General features: G+C 48.8%; 1 protein-coding gene across 1 annotated transcript; it reads right to left on the bottom strand.

The window, feature by feature from the left end:
* Positions 1-13,459: 13,459 nt before the first annotated feature.
* On the bottom strand, positions 13,460-22,494 carry DACT1 (dishevelled binding antagonist of beta catenin 1). Its single transcript, XM_040068730.1, has 4 exons — positions 22,121-22,494; positions 19,548-19,680; positions 17,789-17,944; positions 13,460-15,510 (listed from the first exon to the last, which is right to left on the bottom strand). Exons 1-4 carry the CDS (start codon positions 22,475-22,477, stop codon positions 13,652-13,654), a joined length of 2,505 nt encoding a protein of 834 aa, XP_039924664.1. The 5' UTR covers positions 22,478-22,494; the 3' UTR covers positions 13,460-13,651.
* Between the last annotated feature and the right edge of the window lie 1,080 nt (positions 22,495-23,574).

Genomic DNA, 23,574 nt, shown 5'->3' with positions numbered 1-23,574 from the left:
CAGTCTTACAGCTAATTACCCACAGGAGCCATGGTGATGCTAAGCAGAGCATGCTCAGAGCTGCGTCTCACCTGACATCCAAAACACAAGCACGCATTACAAACCCTGATCCTTGAGGTCACCTCCTGAAGCAAGATGAGTTTTCCTCAGTACATCCAAGGCAGACCTTGCACGGTGTGACCTCTAGACTCCCCACACCACCGGCCTCACAGGCTGCAAAGATCCAGGGGTCGTGTCAGTGCTTCTGACACTGCAGTGTCCATTAGAAAGATGCATTAGGCTTTATTGTAAACAAGCAGGCTGTGGTACAAGGAGCCGTATTTCAATTACTTAAGCCCTCATGCCAAACTTGCTCTGTTTCAGAAGCAAGATAATGCAGCACTGACAAAGTATATTATCCTTGCTTTTCAGTAGCCACAGATAAGTATCACGATGTCACTGTGAAAAAATGCGCTCAATTATCCTATGTTGTTATTACTTAATCTGTGTTTCAAAAAAAAAAAAAGCTTTAGACTGAAAAGATGTTAGATAAAGGCTAAGTATTGCAGATAAAGGCATTGCTTCACTGAATATATGCTGTAAAAGCATGAGCTGTGGTTCCACACATTTAAATGAAGCAGGCTCCTCTCAGCACGTTCCAGTACTGGCAGAGTCACAGTCATGACTGGCTGCTTGCACAAGAAGGTGGTTTTGGAGCCCCAAGAGCAAAATGCAGAGGTAGGCTGGGGAAGGAGGCTGGTCCATGTCAGGTAGAACCTTTTCAAAGACTTCCAGAAGTCTTGGCATGAATCTCCTCCCAGCTCATGGAGACTGGGTCCCCGCTGAGGTCTGTCCTGGCACCACACGTGCGACCCAGCTGTACATGGCACAGCAGAAGGGGATGGCTCAGCCTGGGGCTTCTCAAATGGACAAAGGAGCTTCATTCAGACGACCCTGACCACCAGATCATCATTCTCTACACAGTCACCAGTAAGATGTAGCGGGACTCTGGCTACCCATGTTTGGATTCCAGCTGCAACCCCGTGTCAGTGCTGTGTGCTTTAATGGTCCCAGAAAATGAGTCCAGTACACTGAATTGACGACAAATTGATTGAAACCAGATGTGGTGAAAAAAAGCCTTTTCCAAGTTCAATGGCACATGAATGGTCTCAGCCTGCCCCCAGATAATCCAACTTCTGTGCCCCAGTCTGCCACAATAAACTAATTGGGAGGTTAATATTTTGTCTCTGCGCTGTGAACTCCTCTGGGAAAGAAGCTTTTTAATTGCATACACAGCCCATGACCTGGTAGGCTCTAAATCTCATTGGGTGATGGACAAAGTTATAGTGGGACCTCAGCTGAACACCCTGAGCTCATGTTACTGTCTGGATTAGCAAAACTCCAGACTATTACACTGTCTGCAGTCTTCAGGCATTGCTGGGAGTTTGGTTTCCCCACTGAGCCAAGCTCTTTTTTGGCATATTCAAAAGAAGACAAACAAAACACCACAGGTACAAAGGCACGGGAGGAAAAGCAGCATCAAGCTGTTGTTTGGCCAAGCCAGCAGATGCACGGTGGCAATATTGGCTTTGTAGGAGAGCAGAGGTGGCCAGAGCCTGCACGCCCAGGTCTCACCGCTTTGCAGACCTCATCATAACTGATATATTTACACTGGATACGCCTAATTAACACACCCTGCCAGACCCAAGCTTGCACTCTTCAGCCTGCACATGCAGAGCGAGACCGCAGTTTGGTCAGCTTGTGCTCCCCAAGGCAGATAAAAATTACCTCAAAAGCCGAGCTTGATTCATGGACTGCCATCAGAGGGTCCCAGGGAGGATGAGTGATTGATCCTGTTTACCTTTGGCACAGCAAGGCATTTAACATCAGGTTGGGAGAAGCTTTGTAGTTGTTATTCTAATGTGCTTCAAGACAGAACTATTTGTTTTGGAGTGTGATAAGACTTTTCAGACCACTGGCTCCCTGGGCAAGGCTCTGAAAGTCTATCACAGCACATGCATTACCAAGAAAAACTGTCCCTGTTACATTTCCTTGTCAAAAATTGCAAAAAGCCCAACAAATCCTACGGCGTTCAGCTCACACCTCTTCCAAAAACCGGGGGAAGGAGCCTGCAGCTGAGGTATGGCAGAGAAAAGGTTGAGAGCAGACTCTCCTGGTGACTAATGCAGCCGAGATAATCATCTAGATGCTCGCTAAAACATACAGTATCACACGCAGATTAAAGGCTCCTTCCTAGATTTTGCAAGCAGCCAGTAACTCCTACCCAGCCATCTGCCCAGAGAGGGCCTCCGACTTGTCAACCAATCCATTTCCCCCAGTGCCACGGGCTGGGTGATACCGATCTCTGCTGTGTTTTCTTATGAGAGCTTTGATGTACAATCTCCTCGAAGCCAGCAGCCCCCTTTAGGGAACAAAGCCCTGCTCCGGCCAGGCTCCTCACCAGTTGTCCAGGTATTAGGTTCTTTTTTCCAGCTTCGGGGCAGCCCTATCACTAACCTTTTCCATTGACCTTTTGCAGGGAACCTTCTGCTGGCGGCCATCTGCGTCCTCCCCCTTTTCTTTTAAAGCATTCACCTGAGCGTTCGCAGCGAGCAATTGCACACACACCGGGTTTGCGTCAGTCACAAAAGCTGTGAGCCTCCAATTAACCACCTCATGCCTTTTAATGACACCACGCTGAACAAGGAAGAGGATTAGAGGGAACATCCTCAGAAGTGGTTTGCAGCAGGACAGGGCCGTCTTCATTATTGTTTGTGTGAGGGCAGCACCTAGGAAACTCAGCTAGAGGCTGTGAAAACAAATGGGGAACTTGGGGAATTAATTTAATACGGAGGATTTATAGTCTACAGGACAAGACAGAGTAGGTGGATGGGGCGTAGTGCGATGAGAGCACAGTGATTTTCTAAGGATCAGAATAACCTGTCAGCATCCTTTACTCATCAGAGCCAAGTTCCTGTGTCCTCCCTCCTCGACACCACTTCAAGAGTGTGAATGCTGGCAGAGGGCTCAGAAGCAAAGGCAAGTGCGCCTTTGACTCCCAAAGCCCCACGCTGGAAGCGCAGGGCAATGCCTTGTCTCTGTTTTCAAAAGATATCTGGAGATACTGCACCTGCTTGGAAGGTTTCAGGCAAAACAGCATTTCAGAGGAATTCACCAATTCAGCAAAATCTCAGCAAGGTGAGTCAATTTTGCCCAGGTTCCCATGAAACTTGCACAGGGCTCCAAACATCAGAAACCTGCTGAGTTTCCTGCCTGGTCACCCATCTGGTTCCTCCACCGTTCAGGTTTCCAGGGCCCTGGGGCAGCCTGCTGCCAAATAGGCTGCTTAGCAAGAGGGGATTTCACTGGTCCCACACTTCTCGGCTTGGGGTGTCCCAGACATTAGACCATCTCAGGCAGGAAACATCAGAGCATCCACAGATGGAAAAGCCATGAAACTCAGCTGAGAGATCCATGGATCACCTCCTGAGACAACCCGCTGTGCAAGCTGCTGCACTGTTCCCTTCTGCAGAATTTCTACCTGGTTGTGTTCTGCTATACTTTGGCAGGAATTCAGCCTAATTTCAGCAAAACTAAACTTTTTACCAAACCATAATCTCCTGTTTAAGCCCCTTCCTAGCAGACACCCTCTCAGGACTCATTTTCCTCTCAGCAACAGCCTCTGCACATCAGTCCAGTCCCAGCTGCTCTCAGGTCAGGAGCAGATATTTGTACATCCTGTACAGCCCACCAGGAACATTGCAGGGATATATACAAATCAGCCAAATCTAAATTATCTGCTCTGGAAAACAGATGATATGAACAATCTTACAGTCCCACGAGCTCACCATGGGAGGAGAATGAGGTAAAATCTCTGTATTTATCCATCTAGTGGAAATATTTGACCTGCCTGAGGACCGCACACCTGATATTGTGACTACAGTGTCCTGGGGCTCAGAACAGTTCAGCAAGATCAAACAAAGGAAATGGGGGAAAAGGAAGAGATTCACTTGAAAAAATCACTTCCTAAATGATATTTATTCTGTGATTTGCTAGAAAATATGGGGGACAGATTCTGGAAAGATTTGATATGATCAATACAGAAACAAAAGGGACTGAAAGATACTTAAAGTGTCCCGTTCTGCTTCATGTAACACCGAGCATTTCTCACAGCTCATGGACCGAGTGACAGCAGCAGCAGCCACTGTGCACGGGCACCTTTGCTTACCCTGTTCAGCCACCAACAGGCTCCACTGGGAGCCTAAATTTATGCATACTATGAGAAACATGTTTCTGGAAGCCTGTTGTTCCCAAGGCGTACCTGCAACGTGTTGAACAAGCGCCGGGGCTCCTCCTTGGGACGCAGCCGGACGCGCTGTGAAAGCTGAGAGCTCCCGAGCATGCCGTGGGGAAATCTCCTGGGAAACATCTGTGGGAGACACTGACACCAGCTGAAGGGTTATGTGGGGCTCGAGCAACAAACCGTCTGTCAGGACCTGCTCGTTAGGATGTTTACTCACAAAACTGGCCTTTTCATCGGTGCCCCAGAAGCAATTTCTGAAAGAAGCCCTGAGCACCAAGGAAACGGCCTCAGGATCAATCAACAGGAACAGGAGTGGATCCAGCAGCCAGAGGAATCTGTTTCTAGCACAGGGACACTTTGTCCATTTCGCCATCTCTCCTAGCTGTAGGTCAGTCAACGATTTGGGTTTTTAGATCAATGCCAGTGAGGATCTTCTGGCAGGACAAAAGGCCTTTTGTTTCCTTGCCCCATGTAAATCCATTAATTCTGCTGTACAGGGTGGGTGATTTATTACTTTCACTTTGCTGTGTTTCCTGTCCGTATTATGACACTTGTGTTGAATAGCTAATAAAGGGTAGGAACACTGCAGAAAGAAAACACAGTTCTCCACTTGCCTTTTTTTGTTGTTAAATATGAAATTAATTGTTTGTTTCATATTTCTGTAATGAGTAATTACCATGTTCATGAGCCCAAGCAATCTACCCAGGCTGACAGTGGGCATCTGCAACGGGCCCAGGGGAAGACACATGCTCTGAATCAAATGTCAGTGGCTCAGCAATAAAAGCCTCTCTCAGGGCTGAGACTATCCTTCAAAGGCAGCAAGTCTCACCATGGATCAACACAGGAAAAAGAAAGCAGCAGGGACCACAGCAGAGATCCCTATCTCCATGGCAGGGAAGGGGAGGGGAAGGAAAGGGAACTTGTCATTTAACAGCAATAATAAACACTTCTTAGTGTGCTTCCTCCTCTCCCTGCATCAGCATCTTCACCTTAAGCCCTGATGGGCTCCAGGTGGGATCAGTCAGATCCAAACCTCTCAATCCTGATATTCCTGTCAAAGAAGAATACGTTGGGGTAGCCGTGGATTGTGCAGCTCTAGGGCTGCTGCAGGGTGTCCCACAGTGCTGAAGACAGTGATGTGTTACCTCGACGTGTTTGTTGTTACGAACCACTCAGAAAGACACCTGTAAAAAAACATGGATATGTTGCAGATGAGAAGAGGATCACATCTCTTCCTTCCAAGCAACATCAAGGAACACACTCTCACGAGGTGTTTGACAGGAGAAACAAGCCAGAACTTCACTTTCATTCAGCACTCGGGCTTTAAAGCCAAGCCACAATTTATTTCACAAGGAAGAAAAAAAAAAAGCAGTAAAGGAAACACTTTCCAGGATGAACAGGCTGTCTGCTGTGGCCTGGAGGCAGGAAGGTGGCTTGAGCAAAGGCAGGGATCAGGATATCCAGGTCAGTGGCCAGCACTGCCCTTGACCTCACTGCCCACCAGGTGGGATGGCTGCTTGCCTGGCACAGCTCCTGTGGCTCCTGCTGTGGCCTCTGCAAGCTGCTCCAACAGGATTTACAGACCTCTCCCTTATCAAACCTGATGAATTTCCTCTCCCACTCCTTTCCCAGCCCTTGTCCTGCACTGGGAGATACAGAGATGCAGCACCGAGGCCTGACCTTCTGTCTAGAACGAGGAGACCATCACCATGGCTCTGTTTTCCAAGACTCTGGATTTTTAGCGAACACCTACTCTTTCCTGAGTTCCCCTTCCCGAGAGAAGAGCAACTTCAAGAAATTGTGTCAGTCAAGAGTCCAGGAAAGAAAACTGTAATGTGATATAGGTCTAACCCGCAGAAACTCTGGGAAAGTCTCCTTTTTTCAGAGGGCCCTTCCAAAAGGAAACCAATCCACTGTAAATAATGTGTCTGGGAAGAGAAGGCAAACCTCTGACCACTCCCTTGCCTCCACTGCTTGCTCAGTTAAGCTGCATCTTCCTTTGAAGCCAGGCAAAGTTACTGTCTCCATTTTCTAGTTCTGTTCTCTAGCCCAGAGACCCTGCTGTTTTGCTAATCTCACTGCCTGAAACTGGGATTAAAGATGGATTAGCCAGGCAGATGAATGAGTGGTGCCCCACACCCTCCACGCTTTGTGTTTGTGCCTGCCTCATTTCCCCAGCTCTACCTGGGCATCCAAGGGAAGGGAAGGGAGCAGATACAGATAGGGTCATCCTGTCACTTCCCAAGTGCCATTCCCAGAGTTTACACAAAGTCCTGCTACCGGTACGGGGCACAAAGCACATGCATTCATACACTTGAAGTGGTTTTAACTCTGTGTCCTCAAATACAACAACATTAATTTCTTCCTTTAAAAGCCCTCCTTGGTAGTACTTCTTAAATCAAGGACTCAAGTTACTGCTTCTCCCAAATTCAATTTAACAATTTGAATCCAGTTCAGAGTCTGGCTTTTAAGGAAGAGCAGGGAGTTCCTTCCAACATGAGCCAAAAGAGGTCGTTGGGACAGTTTGCACAAACAGGCATGGGACTCTTGGAAAGCTTAGTGACCTTGATCCAGCATTCCTGAGCACATGCTTAATTCACCCCAAAGCGTGTGCTGAAATGCTTCACTGAGTAAGAATGGGCTTAATCACATGCTTAAACACTAACTGCATGAGCACTTCAGAGATTAAGATTGATTAGGTCCTTCTCCTACCTGTGCCTCATACCTCCCCTCTTCGTGAAAATCTCATTTCTGAGGGCATGAAGCTCATAAGGAGACATAGGGAACACATTTTTCAACAGATTGAAAATTTTCCAGCTTCCTGCCCCTTGACCACAGAAGACTTGACCTTTTTAAAGGGGGATAAAACAATTTACTTCCAAGGCCTGATGACATGAACCCCATCACGAGGTCAGAGTCCAAGTCATAAGGGTTTTCCTTTAATATTGTCAAGGAAGTCTTAGTTCCCAGGACTTACAACTCCCTTAAAACAAACAAAATCCAGATTTTCAGAGCTTGGCTCAGTGAAATCAAGTTGTTAATGTTAATACACTTTATTGATCTTAAAGGAATACAGCACGGAAACAAAGGCCATTAATTGAGAGAGAGGCTCTGTTTACATCAGCAAGTCACACAGCATGAAAGGAATGAAAGGAGCAGATCCAAACTCAGGCCCTCACAAACTGAAGTCCCCACAAAAACAATACACAATGCTCAAATATTTACTTCAGCCTAGACTTAGTCTGGTCCCCAGTGTCACCTGGACCAAGCTTGCCCATGTTTTTTGACTGCTATTGAAGCTATTCCAGGCAGCCACTGCTGGGTCAGATCCCCAGATCCCTGATCAGGGGGAAGAACATTTGTCCCCTGGGTCAGTGTTCTACCAGCATGCTCCAAAACTGCTCTGCTGCCCCAGCCAACACTGGTCAAGTGGAAATGACCATGGGACGCACTTCCAGACTGCTCTGTTGCTCCAAACCAAGGCACAAGTGGAGACACAGCCAGATGGAGAGAGAAATTCCCCAAAAACAGCAGATTCCCAAGGCAAGGAGCAGCGGAGGCTCTCTGGCTCAGGGATGGCTCATTTGGTTTGTAGGTCACCGGCTTTTCCTGCAGTTTATAAATAACTGCAGAGTGTAAAAGTGCTGCCCAACAGTGACTCCCAAGGTCGATTCATTTACGGACTGAAGTCATGAGGAACACGCAGGGGTTGTGTCCATAACTGTATCTGTGGTACAGGGGATGATGTTCGCCATAACAGAGGATTTAGAGGGCCTGCCTGAAAGCGTGGATGAATTCATTGTGCCAGAGGACAAGAGTGACCAAAACCATGTGTCCATAGTCTGGATAAATGCATGCCACCATCACCCAAGTGTGGAAAGTGAATTTCTTGGCAAACCAATGCAAAACTTGCCTTCAGCAGAAATCATGAGGGCAAAAGACTAATAAATACTAGAGTGAGGACAATTCAATTGCATAGACAACTCCCATCAGTTACTTCAAGATCAGAGGAACACAGGAAATGTTCTGCTGTGTCAGCAGGATCATGCATCTCCCCCAGCTAATGGTGCTTCAGCAGCTGCTGGAAAAAATCTTGAGGAGGAGCACACAAACCCGGCCACTGTTTGCAGTCCACTCACCTCACACTCTTCCTGGCATCCACAACCATTGGTAGAGCACATCCATCCCTACCCTCTCTTCCCCTCTGAACTTGCTGATATTACATCCATCTCGTTATTGCCAGCAGAAACAAATTCCCTGCTGTGTAAAAAAACCATTTTCTAGTATTCCTTTTAAATAGATCCCCCTGGTTTTTGTCTATCTCCCCTCATTCCGGAACTGTGAGAATTTTCAAACTCCAAAGCAACTCACAGAATCATAGATCAAGTCCAACTCTTAACCCAAGCACCAAATTGCTCACCACTAAATCAAGTCCCCAGGTGCCACATTTTTTGAACACTCCCAGGGATGGTGACTCCATCACTTCCCTGGAATGCTTGTTCCAATGCCTGAACATCCTTTCAGTGAAGAATTTTCTTCTAATATCCAATCTGAACCTCTCCTTGTGCAACTTGAGGCCGTTTCCTCATGTCCTACTGCTTGTTAATTGGGAGAAGAGACCGACCTCCCCTGGCTCCACCCTGCTTTCAGGGAGTTTAGAGGGAGATAAGGTCTCTCCTAAGCCTCCTTTTCTCCAGGCTGAGGCCCCCAGCCCATTCAGCCACTTCTCTTAAGACTTCTGCTCTAGTGCAGTCTTTTCATCCATCCCATTGCCCTTCTCTCTGGACATGGTCCAGCATTAATTGTTTCTCACCACAGTTCTCCATCTGTAACGTTAAGCTGAGAATGGTTCAGTTTTTTGTATTAGCAGCTCAGTCATATTTATTTTCACTGATTACTGCAAAGGTACATACTCTGAAGTTAGCTATTAAAAAATGTATTTAGCTGTTTCTGCTTCCTCAAAAATATCCTTGTTCTCCAAGAAAAATCACAAGCCTGGGGAAAGCCATGCCCAGCGTGGTGTGTTACCTGCCAAGTGGCCACCACTGCTCCTCAAAGCCTTTGCTGCCCGTTGTGACAGGAAGGGGGGCAGGTCCCTCAGGGATGGCTTTGCTGGCCGCCACCTGAGGAGTGCCTGACCTTCCTCTGAGCCAACAAACAGATTTGGGATCACTGAAGGCACGGGACTGTTGTGGAGGATCTGTTTTCAGTCCTTATCCAGGGTGAACCCTGAGCCATGAGAAAAGCAGAGAACGCGTAAGGGATGGGCAGATTGCTGCTGAAGCCCCAGGACCAGGAAAGCTGCAGAGGGCTGGGACCTACAGGGTCTCTGCAAGGAGGGGCTGTGCTGTGGAAGGCCAAACCCAGACCTGGAAAATGGAAGCTCATCTCTTGTCCCCAGTTCCTACAGGGCTCGGTCAGATGGTTTAAGCACCTCAGCAGCTGGGAGTGCCAAGAGTGGTGGCTTAGATCATCCAAAGAGTTCTGAAAGAAATGAGGCAGAGTCCCTGTGAGGACTCCATTTAGTCCAGTCTAACTTACTGAGTGAGGTGTTAGACTGAAACATCTCCTCATCCTGCCTCTTCCAGAAACGTGGATGACCCAGGATCAGAGCACTCTATTTACGGGACTCTCCGCTCCTCCTTTCCCTCAGACCCAGCTGTCTGAGCCCTTGCTCCACAGGCACACTGCATTTCTCATGGCAAGCAGGAGGTCCACAGCAGGGGCCCCACGCAGTTGGGACGTCTGGGCACCACGCCAGAGCCTCTCCCTGACCCCGCACACACCAGACACAGCTTGATTCTTTATTTGCTGACCCCCAGCTGGTGGCTGGGGTGAGGGAGCTGAGGACAGACCCAGCAAGCCTGCTGGGAGGCAGAGAGCCCAGTGACACGCTCATCCCCTCGGAGTGCGTGGTGCTGATTCCCTCAGTGGGAGCGATGGCATTCCAGAGGTGTGCAGAAACACTGCTCTATCTGAACCACAAGGAATCCAGCTCAAAGCTCGCGTTCCTTTATGCTCCTCTACTTTCCTGCACATAAGGAGCATAGGGATACCTAATCCCAACCTCTCTACCACCTACCCCCACCTTGAAACAGCTCCCAGTGCAATGAAATGTTCCTGCTTCAGACTTCCAAAGACAACCATAAACGCTGGGGACAGTTAAAAAGTGAACACCATGAAAAATACACTGGCAAGCTGTGAAGCTGGAAAGCCAGGTAGCCTAAAGAAGCGCCAGATAATCAACTCATCTCCAAGATCAGCAGATGTTTTTCAACCTAACGTTGCAAAAACTTACTAACTTGAATGCGTTTCCTAAATCAGAACCAGAGATGAGAATGTGTGTTGTGTATTGGGACCATATCAAGTACTTTTCCCGTACTGTAAAGATCTGTTATTAATAAAAAGAAAAAGAAAAAAAAAAAAAAAAAAAAAGAAAAAAGGAGGGGGTTGGCTGTGGATAGAAAAAAAACTAAGCCTGTTTAAAGGATTCTGGATTCTTACCTAAATCATGTAAGAAAAGGAAAATTTCTTCCCCAAACTGAAAAGACTTGGATGCAATTAAGAGGGAGATACCATCAGCCCATTTCCAAGTCTGGTATTAAGTTATTCAACAAGAGAACTGCAGAAGACAGTCGCTGCAGCTGATACAGTCTTAGAGATATTTATGCAGCTATTTTATTTTCTTTTTTTACTCAATTATCTGAAAAGAAACCATTCAGCAGCTCACTTTTGAAAGCCAGCCTCCCTCACTCGATACAAGGCAATCTGCTATAGCACTGCAATTAAAAACTCATCATCCCAGTGCCACTGGGCTTTGGTTTGTCTTTCCACCAGCAGCTCCTTTACAGCCAGAGAGAGTGCATGGCTGAGGATTCTCTCTGCTGCTCTGCTACACCTTTGAGGAGATTTACAGGGATTTGCACACATTTTTCTCACTCAAAGAGAGATTATGATTAAAAGATACTCTAGGAAAGAAACTACCATCTTCCACAAGACGTTCCCTTTGTTTGATATAGCACCCATCAGTTATTAATGGGATGGCTTTAAGCTGTTGCTCGGCCTTAGTTATGCCATATTTAACAACGAGCATTACTTCTCTTTCCTCTCTGTAGTGGAAGCCTTTGTCCAACAATTTCAGGATGAATTATTCTAAACCAATATATAATTTTTTTATACATACATAGATACATACATATGTATATATACAGGCTGCCTTTCCACATATAAAGTAATAGGAGAGTGATGAGCAGATAAGGGGAGTTACAGCTTTTGCTGTTTCATGGGAGGTGGAAGTGCAAGGATTTTCTGGGTCACTGAACCCACTGCCTGGTGAGGCACTGCAAAATCCTTACAGAAACTGATTTTCAACTCCTTAAAAAAGAACAGATTAAACCACACAACAAATAGGAAAAGAATAATATGAGATGTTATAAATAGGAATTTACTACACTGCAGATTAAAAAATAAAAGGTGCCTCTTAGGAAAAATCATCCCACTGTCTCAGAAGCTGCTCCCTGAGATGTTTAATTCTGAGTGGATCTTTCCTTCCTACATTTCTGAGACAAGGAAACCTGGGGGAAAAAAATGCTCTGCCCTTCAGGTGGGTGATGGCAGGAAGGACACAGAGGAACCACAAAGGAAAGCTCTGCTCAGACCCTGCTATGGAATGGACAGGCTGCACACGTATCCCTGAAATCTGCACCAGCCACAGCACCTACTGTAGTTGTTTGTCCACTGCTTCGTAGATGCCAAAGCAGGTGAGCCCACAGAAACCAGCTCAACCTTCCCAAAACCTCCAACCTTCCCACCAGGCAGCTCCAAAGCTTTTGTTGTGAATGGAAGCAGTGCTGCCTGTGGAGGGATCCTTTCTCCTTCGCAGCCAGACTCCCCTCCAGCCCCATAGGGAGAACCTGAGACAAGAGACCAGTGGGTGAGCCAATCGTCACCTTCCATGACCCTGCTGGGGCTGTAACAGAGCCAAAGCTACAGAGGACACCATGGACAGGCAGCCTATGCTCTCCTCCACCCAGCCCAACTCCCAGAGCACACAGCTCTTGGGGATTTACTTCCTGGATGTTCCATGGGGACACAGATCGATTTGATTACAGAAACCAACCATCTGCTCCCGTGTTGTACCAGCCAAAGTCTGCAAGCACCCAGACAGAGGAGCAGGATGAATATTATACTTCCATCTGCTCTGAAATGTGAGCTGCCCATCAGCAGCAACCTGAAGATGCCTCTGAGCTCCTAAATCCCACCTCGCCCTTGGAAAAATGCAAGCTACAAGAAGAACAAGAGGAGTTGTGACAAGCCAATTCCCTCAAAGCACAAGTCACATCCACAGCAGAATTTTAAACTTGCCCTGTTTCCTGCATGGCTAAATGTAAGGAATGTTAACAGGTCATATCAGTGGTGACAACACCAATATAAAAGCACTGACTGGGTCTGCACCAATGTAACAAACTTTAAAAAGTATTAAAACAGACTGTTTATTACAGCATATGATGTGTTATATTAATTTACACAATGATATATATATATAAAAACAGCCATTGATGATGTACAGTAAATTGGACATCAACAGGAATATTAAAACTACTGATACTCATGCACGTGACATGCATATGGTTTTTTTTTCTTTTTTCAAAAGCAGTTTTACACAATATAATGAAGTTACTAAGCCTTGGTCAGCTGCTCCAGCTGCAGCTTACTCTGGACACCACCGCCGTCCGCAGCGGGACTCCCAGGAGGCTGGAGCAGAGTGCACTCCAGGGAAGGCAACTTAACCTCGGAGACAGATTGAACAGGAGCCCTTTCCTGGTGGGGGAAGGCTGGGGGAGGACAGGAGTGAGTTTCAAGAAGAGGATTAATAAGAAAAGGAAAAAAAAAAACAGACCAGAGTACCAGAAGGAAAAAGTTCAAGATGTGGCAACAGCAGCGGCAGAGAGGGACAAGCAAAAACATGAAGAACCACCCTCACTCCCTCCCCTTATATTCCCTAAAAACTTATGACCTTAAGCTGTTGATATCCTGTATAAGACCCAGAACTGGAAAAACTAGGCAAGGAAAATCCATTCCCAGAAACCTTCTAGCCTTTTCTCAAAGCCTTCTGACACCACGCGCTGGAGGCTGTTCACCACTGAAATGGCAGTGCTGTGTTGTTGGGTTTTTTTGAACAAGTGTAACGGTCTTTTATTTCCACATAAAAGGCACTAGTATCCACCCAAGTTCTGAAGACAAGTGACATAATTTACCTTAAGTTTTAAATATTTGTTTAAAAAAAAAAAAAAATCTGTGGAAATATGTACAAAAAAAAGCACCTTGCTTCCGAAAGCAGAAGCAGATACATTCCACCAAGTCACCTCACTAGACGGTCGTCATGAGCTTCAGGGAGCCTGACCGAAAGCGGAGGATCTTCTTCTTGAGGTTATGGGAGGCTTTGATTTTGACAAAGGCCTTGGCCGCATTTTCATGCAGCTCCGGCGCCGTGACTGTCTGGATGGGGAGCGTCTGGACAAACTGGGACCAAATCAGGCCCCCGCTCTCATCAGAGTCGCTGGTGGTCGTGCTCTCCCCTACAAACTCCACCTCGCTCAGGCTTGACTCGCTGTCTCCAAAGCAGTTTGTGGTGTAGTTGCTCTGCTCGTCCTCGCTCGTGTCCACCACGGTGGAGTGGAACAAGGACTCGCACTCGGCAGAGTACTCCGAGTCGCTGGCCACGTAGGCGTAGGGGCTGACATAGGGCAGCGGCACCTGTGAGTAGACCCCCACGCCCTCCCGCCGGTTCCTCCTCGCCCTCCGCAGGGCCTCCTCGTAGGAGATCTCCGCCGAGGACTTCCAGCGGCGGTAGTCGGCACGCTTGTGTTTGGGCTTGGCCACCACAACCTCCCGGCCGTGCCCATGGGAGCGGAGGGCGGATCTGTGCAGGCCAGCCTGCCGGCCCGGGAGGCTCAGCTCCATCGGCAAGCCGCTGCCTCTCTTCCCCCGCGACGAGGGCTTTTTCAGTTTCTTATTTGTATCCAACTCCTCAGGAAAGCGGCACTTCTTGCCGACCAGTTTGGCTTTCTCCCGCAAGGTCTGTGAGCTGTTTTCCACCCCGTTGGCAAGGTGGGACCTGTGTTTCAAGGCAGAGCTTTTCAAAATCTTGACATTCCGGGTGCCTTTGTGAAGCTTCATGCTTTGCTGCTGGGCCGGGATGTACTGGGCATTCACTAGCAGCCCATCATCCAGGCTCTGCGAGGAAGAGCCCTCGCTTTTGAAATCCAGCGCGGGTCTCTCCTCGACTGCTGGTGATGCGGAGCGAGCTGCCTGCAAGCTGTTCTTCAACAGGATCTTTTTGGGAGGCTGGCTGACCCTGCTCTCTGGCTGCAGCACCACCGGCTTCCCTGGAGTCTCTTTGGGAGCCGCAGCAAAGAGCTGGCCGTTCTCCTTGGGCGCATCCCCGGCTGTGGCCGTGGCGTTGCGGCCCAGCTCCGGCGGTGCCGGTTTGACGCCCCGTGGCAGGTGTTTGCTCTGGAGTTCCGCTGTTGAGCCTGGTGGGAAAGCTGCCGGCAAAGGGGCCTTCCTACTCTCCAGCTGCTCCCCAGCCGGCTCCCTCGGCCTCTGCTTTAACGGGGAGGGAGCCGTGTGGTCCGGAGCGGGCGCCCCACCGGGAGGCAAACACACCGGCTTGGAGCTCTTCAGGTTGACCACGTTGCCGTGGGCCACCATTGCTGCCGGCGGCCGGACGCACATGCTGCCGTGCCTCAAGATCCCTTTGGTGGCATCGGCGTTGAGACTCGTCCGGGGTTTGTTAGTCCTTACTGCGTGAGTCTTTTTCTGAACCAGGCTTAAGATGTAGCTGTCTATCCTCTTGCTGGCGGAAGGGCACGGAGCCGGCCAGGAGCTCTGCGGGGGGAAGGCGTTGGCGGATTGTCCCGAGTCCGTTTCGGAAGGGGTGCAAACGTCGCTCATATCGCAAGCGAGCCTCTCCTCTTCTCGCTGGGGGTTCTCAGTCACGGGGAGAAGGAACATGGGGCTCTGCACAGCCACGGCGTGGAGCGGGCTGGGGTAGCGGTAGATGTCGTTCCCGTTTTTAGACACCAGATCGCACTGGTACTTGGGATGAACATCTGCAACGACATCGAGGGAATTTGAGTGCGGTGTGGATAAAGAGCGACAGACAGAGCCTGCGGTCTGGTCCTCATGCTGGCCTTCCTTATTATAGTCCATCCAGCCTATGAGATCTGAAAGGCATTTTAGAAGAGTTTAGAGAGCCTGCCAGGGACAGCTGTGCTACGTTTTTAATGTGCTGCCAAGGACGCCGGTCCCTCTATGCGCACAATGCAAAGCTTTAACTACAGCAGCAGCAATTTTGCAGCCAGGGGTGCTGTCCAAGCAATATAAAAAGCAGCACTATCCTTCTGGGGGTCTCCCTGTCACTGCGTCTACATGGGATTTACTCCACTACGAACCACATGGATGAAACAATAAAAATAGGCAGCCCTAATGAGAACATGTACATCGGTTTCAAACCTGTGCCCAGGTTGTTAAGATCTTCCTATCTTCCTTTCAAGCCACTCAGAAGTCTGCAAGGGCCTCTTATATGTTACACAGTCACCTGTGAAACTCTTTGCAGGCCTCAGCACATATGAATTTTAAATCCAAAGAGAAAGCATAAAAAAATACAGACAAGAGAACAATTAATTCTTGTAGCTTATTGACAAGTTCCACTTCTGGATTCTTTCAAGCATCTCTTGGGTCAGGAAAAAAAATCCAGACCTAATTTTATTATTGTTTTTATTATTGTTACCACTATTTATATCATAATATTTATAGCAACGCTAATAGTAATAACAGATGCTCCTTTTGAGTGATAAGGGGTTAAAGAATGGGAAAATGTTTTCACACAAATACAAGGAGTGCAGGTCAATCCAGCTGACATCCTAGCCTTGGCTCTGCAAAGAGAGTTCTGCCAGAGAAATCCAGTGCATTTCAAGATGTATGAGTCAGATTTAATGGCTAAGGAGCTTACTAGAGAGGTAAGCAACCTTAAGAGCAGGGCTTCCACCCAAGCACCCAAGATTATTATTATTTTTTTAAGCTTAAATTGCCCTTGTCTTCTTGGGTAGGGGTACAATCTAAATGATCCTCTGCCAGTCCTGTTTTCTGCCCTTGGGCTGGAAACTTCAGCCAGGGTACTCCAATTGGAATGCTCAGTGCTCATCACTTATCTAAGGCTTATTTCAAAGAGGTCTCATGGGCACTGATGAAATTTGCTGATAGAGATGAAGTTCCCTGTGAGCAGGAGAGGAAGAACAGGGAGGTTAATTTCCTTCAGATCACCTCTCAGTTTTCCTGCATTTCCTAAATGTTGGCTTCAAGGAATGTTGACCGGAAATTGTCAGTTTGTGAAATTTCATCCCTGGAAGTGAGACTGTATGAATAATGAGAGGTTTAGGTTTTCATGTTGTATACAGAAAAAACCAGCAATGCAATCAGCTGGAAATCCTTGTGTGGGCTTTTTTTTTTGTTTGTTTTTTTAAGTATGGCCCATGAAGATCATGTATACCTTACAACAGGGAGCATTAAATTACCTCAAGCTGCTCACAGGAAAACTTAGAGGACTTGTCAGCATCTCAGAATGAATGTATCCCAGGCTGTATTTTCCCAGTTCAGAAACGGAACAGCATGAATTACTCTGTCCTTGGATTCACAACAAATCACTATAAGTTAACCTTAAAGAACAGTATGCAAATTGGAAATACTGTGGTTGGAATCATCCTCCCTAACCCCGAATGAGCTAAAGCTTTTGAAAATGTCTGCAGTCAACAACACTTGACCACAACAATCCTCTTGAAGAGTCTTTTCTGGAGAAGAGAGGAGGCCTTCCTATGGAGCCATCCCACAAATCAAGGCTTGCATCTTCACACTGGTGTCCAAGGAAAGTTCAGAGCTCTCTGCCAAAGAGACAAAATGTACCTGCCCTGTTCACGATGTCTATTTGTCTACAGTATATAAATGCAGGACACACCTCACCATGCTCACTGGGGGTCGAGGACCATCAGAATTGACAAAATGACGGCTAAACACGTGTTCCCTGACCCCCAAAAACCTGTAGCCAGCTCCTTACTCTGTGGCTTTAACGGTGACATGGCTAAGAACTGTTGTTAATTATTGCAATTCACTAAAAATGCTTTTCTAAAAGAAAGAGAAATCAGCTGACTGATGTGTTTCTGTGTACAGGTACCACTGCCCTCTGCTGGGTAGAGCAGCTGTCAGAGCTTCAAATGCCATTTTCATGGGTTTTTGGAGTGACATATTCACGTGCAAAGCTGGGTCAGTGGAGGGCAAACACTCCTGCCTCGTGACCCACATCCATGAGAGGCACTGGGATCTTTTCAGAGCGTAATATGGCACATGAAAGGAAGAAGGGTTAATCCAACCCAGGTACTCCTGAGGCAGTATTTCCAAAGCCAAAGCCACCTCCTGGAGTATGATGTATTCGACCTGCTTTTACTATACCTGCAGATTTAGGGCGTCCATCTGAGATATTCAGTGTTGCCTCCAAAGGGCTGCAAAAGCAAGTGCTAGAATGGCAACTGGATAAACACTCACTGAAGACAGAGTTAGATGAATTGGAAAGCGATCCAGAAGCTCCATCACTCAGCTCATAAAACCCTATAAAAATAAGAGTTTGGATTTATATTAGTTATGTCTACACGAAGTTACTATTTGCGTCCCTAGAAAGGCAGTCAAGCTGGTGTTTGAGTTGGCTTACCCTAACACAAGTAGTTATGGGATTTCATTCAGTCACCCCAAAAACAGCCAACAATTTCGTAATATCCTTATTGCCATGAATTTACTTTGTTTAAAAGTAAAGCACTTAAACCAGCAAAACTTATCTTAGTATACGGAATTTTTTTTTTTTAACTTTACTAGGGTTGGGGTTCTAACATTTACAAGGATTTTCAGATTTTAGCAACAAGGATCCAGGCTGTGTTTGGCAGCTCTCTCGTTTAATAGAGTGTTATACTTCCAAGACAGACTCTCCAACTATTTCTTAACTATAAAAGTGTTGGGCCCAATGCTATCCATTACTTTCCTCAAAGTTCTGGATCTAAATATAATATTTGTGGATGACAGGAAAGAAGCAAAATGGTAAATAACGTGCAGGTGCATCAAATTTAATTTTCTGGTAAACTGGGACCACTCAAGGAAAAATTACACACCACAACCAAAAAATAAAATCGTTCATTTAGGACTAAGGAATTCAGAGCATGCCTACAGAATGGGGATGCATCCTGGAAAACAATAATCCTGGAAAGGGCTTAGTCAGCATGGAAAAGCAGCTCAATCAAGCTTAATGATAAGGCAAAAATAGCTAATGAGATTGCTGGATGTAGAGAGAGGCTAATGAAGAGCAGCAGGGAAATGACTTCAGCAGTCTGACATGGCCCTGGTAAGAAACACTGGAACGGTGAGCCCAGTCCTGGAATCCAGCATGCTTAAAACAAAGCTAAAAAATTGGAAAGAGGCCACCAAGCTATTTAGGAGCTTGGAAAAATGCCTTAAAATGAATGACTTCAAGAACTTGACCTGTTTAGCTCATCAAATAAAAGCCAGGAATTATAATGTATAGCACCTCCAAGAGGAGGAAAAAGCTGGGGATTAGAAAAGACCTTTCTTCAGGGGAGAAAAGGATATAAAAATATCAGTTGCTGGAACAAGTCAGATTCAGACTAGAAATTAGCAATGGCTTTAAGAATTGCAAGTTGGAGGATTCTCCACTTTTTAGTGTGTTCAGAATAAGTCTGGAGGCCTCTAGGAAAGGCTCCCCATAGTTAAATACCACTTACTTAAACACAGTTAGAATGAGATGAAATTCAATATATGGGGTGTTAACTTCTTTGATTCCATGCCCTTTTCTGACTGTATGACCACTTTGGATAACTTCCTCCTGATGATGGTGCTTTCTTTCACTATTTTTCCTTCAGCCTCCTCCCTTATATACAGGACAATTAGAACTTTTCGAACTAATGGGAGGGTGGCCTTGAGAAAAACAAATGCCTCCAACACTAAAAATCTAATTAAGCTTGAAATGCTTCTCTGAAAGAAGCAGCCAGCAGCCTTTCCAGTGGTCAGTGAACTCTGATAGTAGGAATTAATTATCAGAGTGTGAACGAGATGTAGACATTTACTGCTGCAGTACTGAAAACTCCAGCACTAAAATCTACAGCCAGTTCACTTCCAGGACCCAAGGGAGGCTGCATTTTGCCCTTACCTGAACTTGGACGACTGTCTGTCTCCAGGTGTTCATCTGTCGTTTTTTCCACATCCAGGCGGAGATCACTTATTTGCTTATCCAGCTCTTGCAGCTGATTTAATAACCCAGCGTCCCTCCTCCTCAAGCAGTTCTGCAAAAGAAGAGGACAAAGAACATCAGCTCCTTCCATGGGGCAGATGTGAAGGGGGTCCCAAGGACCAGCAGACTTCTCTAAGCCTTGTGAAACACCTTGTCGATATTCTCTTATGTAAAAACCAAACGAAGCCCTGACATTTTAGACAGATGCTCTGGATAAATACTTAAGTGAAAAAAATTATGCAGGCACTTCATCCCAGCCTGTTCCAGCCAGTTCTGCATGAGGAGCATGTTCCACAGTTCAGGAAGACCAACAGGCTGTGCTGACCACAGCTGTAAGAACAAAGCTGGATTGTGTGACACGGCCAAACCAGACCTGTGCACGTGGAACGGGCAAGGACGGCCGTGCCAGCCTAGCAGGGCACGTTCCCCACCACACTGGTGTTACTCAAAGATCACATCTGCTCACACAATGGCACCAAACAGCTCTCCCAACAAGCGCCTGTGGTGTGGGAACCGCCTTGTTCTGCTGCACGTTATGAGCTTAGAGTCCACCATCCAGAGAGCGAGATTCCCAGGGCTGGGATCGCAGCCCTTTTATTAGTTTTGCAGTGCAGCAGGAAGGAAGAGTAATTCTTCCTCTTCTCCCATTATAATTGCACGAAATTGCTGCGAGATGAATTTTAAGGCTATTTATGAAGGTAATTTGATGGCATAAAATAAGCAATAAGAAATTATTTTGCAAGGCACTCATTAACCCGCGGTCAACGCAATCAGTTTCCCTCTGTGCATTACAATGATGCTTATCCATCATCTGTTCAGCTTCATACCCTTTAATTGCTCTGGCTTTGGGGAAAGTGGAGGAGGCAGGAGGAAGGTTCACCTACTTTTGTTTCTTCGAGTGCATCATCTGACTGGCACCCAGGGGTGCTCTGACACATTCGTGGCAATGAGTTTTGATGCTCATAGCTGGACTAGTTCTAAACCCATTAAATCCAGGATAATCTTTTCCGTGGAGTGGACCAGTCATAGAATCATAGATTCACAGAATGGTTTGGGTCAGAAGGAACCCTAAAGATCATCTCGTTCCAACCTCCTTGCCATGGGCAGGGACACCTTCCACTAGACCAGGTGCTCAGAGCCCTGTCCAGCCTGGCCTTGGGCAAAGAGAGAGCAAATGCTGAAAGCACTGAACTGGCTGAAGATGTGCTGGTGTTTGAGGCCATCCTTTGGAGAACCAAAGGGGTGATCCCAAGCCTTCTCCCCCATTCCTGCGGGAGCAGAGGCTGGCTGGCAGCCAGGCTGGCGGAGGTGATGGGTTCAAGGGATGACTTCGCTGCGCCACCTACTGCCACCAGCGCCCCCTCCCCCAGCCGGCACCGCATCTGGTTCCAATCGGCAATGTCAAGTGCACAAATTAAAGTGCTACCACAAATCCCTGACTTTTTTTTTTTTTTTTTTTTTTTTGAGTAATGATTCCGTGGTCCTTCACTCCGGCTCTCGGCCGACAGCCAGCTCCTTCTCAGCAGAAAAACAAAAAGAATTTATTTTTATCTTTTTAGAAGAGAACTAACCCTAACCTAAATAAATCAAAGGGTAATGAGAAAAGGGGGAAAAAAAATAAATAGGAAAAACGGGGGGTGGGGAAAAGAAAAAAAATCAGCGAAATAAATCACGCAATCCAACTTCTCCCTGGGTGAAAGCAAATGCTGAGCCGCGCACAAAGAGCGCCAGGCACAGCTGTATGCTATTTTCATTGAAAAATGATCCGCCGCTTCATGCCGCCCTCCATCTCTTCCCACAGCAGCTCCAAAGCGCGTACTCCAACAAAAGCATCCCTACTCCACGGGCCCGATCCTGCCGGTGTCCGAACGCCCGCTGCCTCCTCTCGGGGCTGGGACCCGGGAGCCGGCTCCCAACTTCCATTCATGGCAACGGCGGCGCCTCTCTTGCCATGAATGGAAGTGGGACCGCCGGCCTGGCTCCGGGACCCGAAGGGAAATGTGCGGCCACCGGCACATCGCCGGCACGACCCGTCCGCCTCCGAGCTGTCACCGGCCCGCCGCCCCAGCTGCGCGCCGTGCCGGGTGACAGCGGGGCGGGGGTGCTGCCCGCGGGGGTCCCCAGCTCCATCCTCGCCTCTCGGAGGGCAGGACCCGCGGGTCTCACCGGCACGGGGGCACCGAGAAGGCGCACATCCCTGGGTGCTCCCCGCCCGCAACCCGGGCGCTCCGCGCCCGCATCCCCGGCGTTCCCCACCCGCATCCCCGGCGTTCCCCACCCGCATCCCCGGGCGCTCCACGCCCGCATCCCCGGCGTTCCCCACCCGCATCCCCGGCGTTCCCCACCCGCATCCCGCGGCGCTCCACGCCCGCATCTCCGGGCGCTCCGCACCCGCATCCCCGGAGTTCCCCACCCGCATCCCGCGGCGCTCCGCGCCCGCATCCCCGGGCGATCCGCACCCGCATCCCGCGGCGCCCCCCGCCCCCGCTCACCAGCTGCCTCCTCAGGAGGAGGATGTTCTCCTCCAGGAACTTCTCCTCCAGGCTGCGCGGCGGCGGCCCCTCTCCCTGCGGCTCCCCGCGGCCGCCCTGCGCCCCGGGCCCCGCTCCCGCCGGCCGCCGCAGCAGGAGGCTCTTCACCAGCAGCTCCTGCCTCTGTCTCAGGTACTCCAGCTCGCCCAGCCCGGCCAGCGTGGCCTCCAGCCGCTCCCGGGTGCGCTGCCTCTCCGCCTCCGCTTCTCCCTTCTCCCTCCAGCGCGCATCGGGCTCCCGCGGCGCCCCCGCGGGTCCCCCCGCCGCCTGCCCCGGCCCCGCCGCCGCCGCGGCGCTCGCCACGGGGCTCGCCTTCATCGCCGGGGAGGGGGCGGCCGCCGCTGCCAGCCCTGCCCGCGGGGGCACCGCGCCGAGACCCGCGCCGATGCCGCCGCCGCCGCCGCCGGTCGCGAATGGTCCGCCGGGCGCCCGGCTGCCTCCCCGGCTGCCACCGCCCCGCGCCCGCCCACCGCCCGCCTCCATCCCTCCTCCATCCCTCCTCCATCCCTCCTTCATCCCTCCTTCCCGCCCGCCTTCATCCCCGCCCGGCCGGGGCTCCACGCCCGTGGTCGCTCTGCTCGTCATCTTCTTCCTTCTCATCCTCTCACCTCTGTCGACCGCTCGCCGCGGCGGGGTGCGGGAAGGTGAGGGATGCGGGAGTGCAAACCGCTGAGCTTCCCAAAAATTCCCATCCTCTGGGGTGACCTTCGGAGCCCTGCACGGCGTAGTCACGGGCCATCACGGAGCCATGACAGAATTACTATTTATTATTATTATTGTTGTTGTTGTTGTTGTTATAGAATCGCAGAACTGTTTGAGTTGGGATATTAAAGACCACCTCGTTCCAACCCACCCCCCCCCCGTGCCATAGCCAAGGACACCTCCAGCAGACCTGGCTGCTCCAAGGCCCGTCCAACCCCGCCTGGAACACTGCCAGGGATGGAGCATCCACGGCTTCTCTGGGCAACCTGTGCCTCACACCCTCCCAGGGAAGAATTTCTTCCTAATTACTAATCTAAACCTGCCCTCTGTCAGTTTAAAGCCAAATGCTGCTTATACAGACCAGCACATCCAAACCGGGAGCAAAAGTGAAGAATCTGGGGGGAAAAAAATAAAATCCAGGCAGGCAGAGGTGAGGGTGTAAGGAGAGGGAAGAGTGGAAAGCAAAAGAGAACATGGAAGTCCTTGCACTGGGATGCTGACCATGGCATGGGCAGTGGGATCAAAGCCCTGCTGAGCCGTTGCTTCAAAGCCTGTGTGTGTAAACCAGTCAAAAAAAGCCACAATGAAGTGAACTTCGCAGCAGCATGCAGACTAATTGCAGCAAAGGATCTGCAATTAGGTTTTCAATGGGCATGTGGTGGAAAGAGGCGGAGAGGGTGGAATGCAGATGCTGAAGGGGAAAAAAAAGAAAA

Source organism: Hirundo rustica, chromosome 6 (genome assembly GCF_015227805.2).
Source record: "Hirundo rustica isolate bHirRus1 chromosome 6, bHirRus1.pri.v3, whole genome shotgun sequence".
Taxonomy (NCBI): Eukaryota; Metazoa; Chordata; class Aves; order Passeriformes; family Hirundinidae; genus Hirundo; species Hirundo rustica.
Note: the sequence above shows the minus strand (reverse complement) of the source record. Positions and strands in the feature narration are given on the sequence as shown.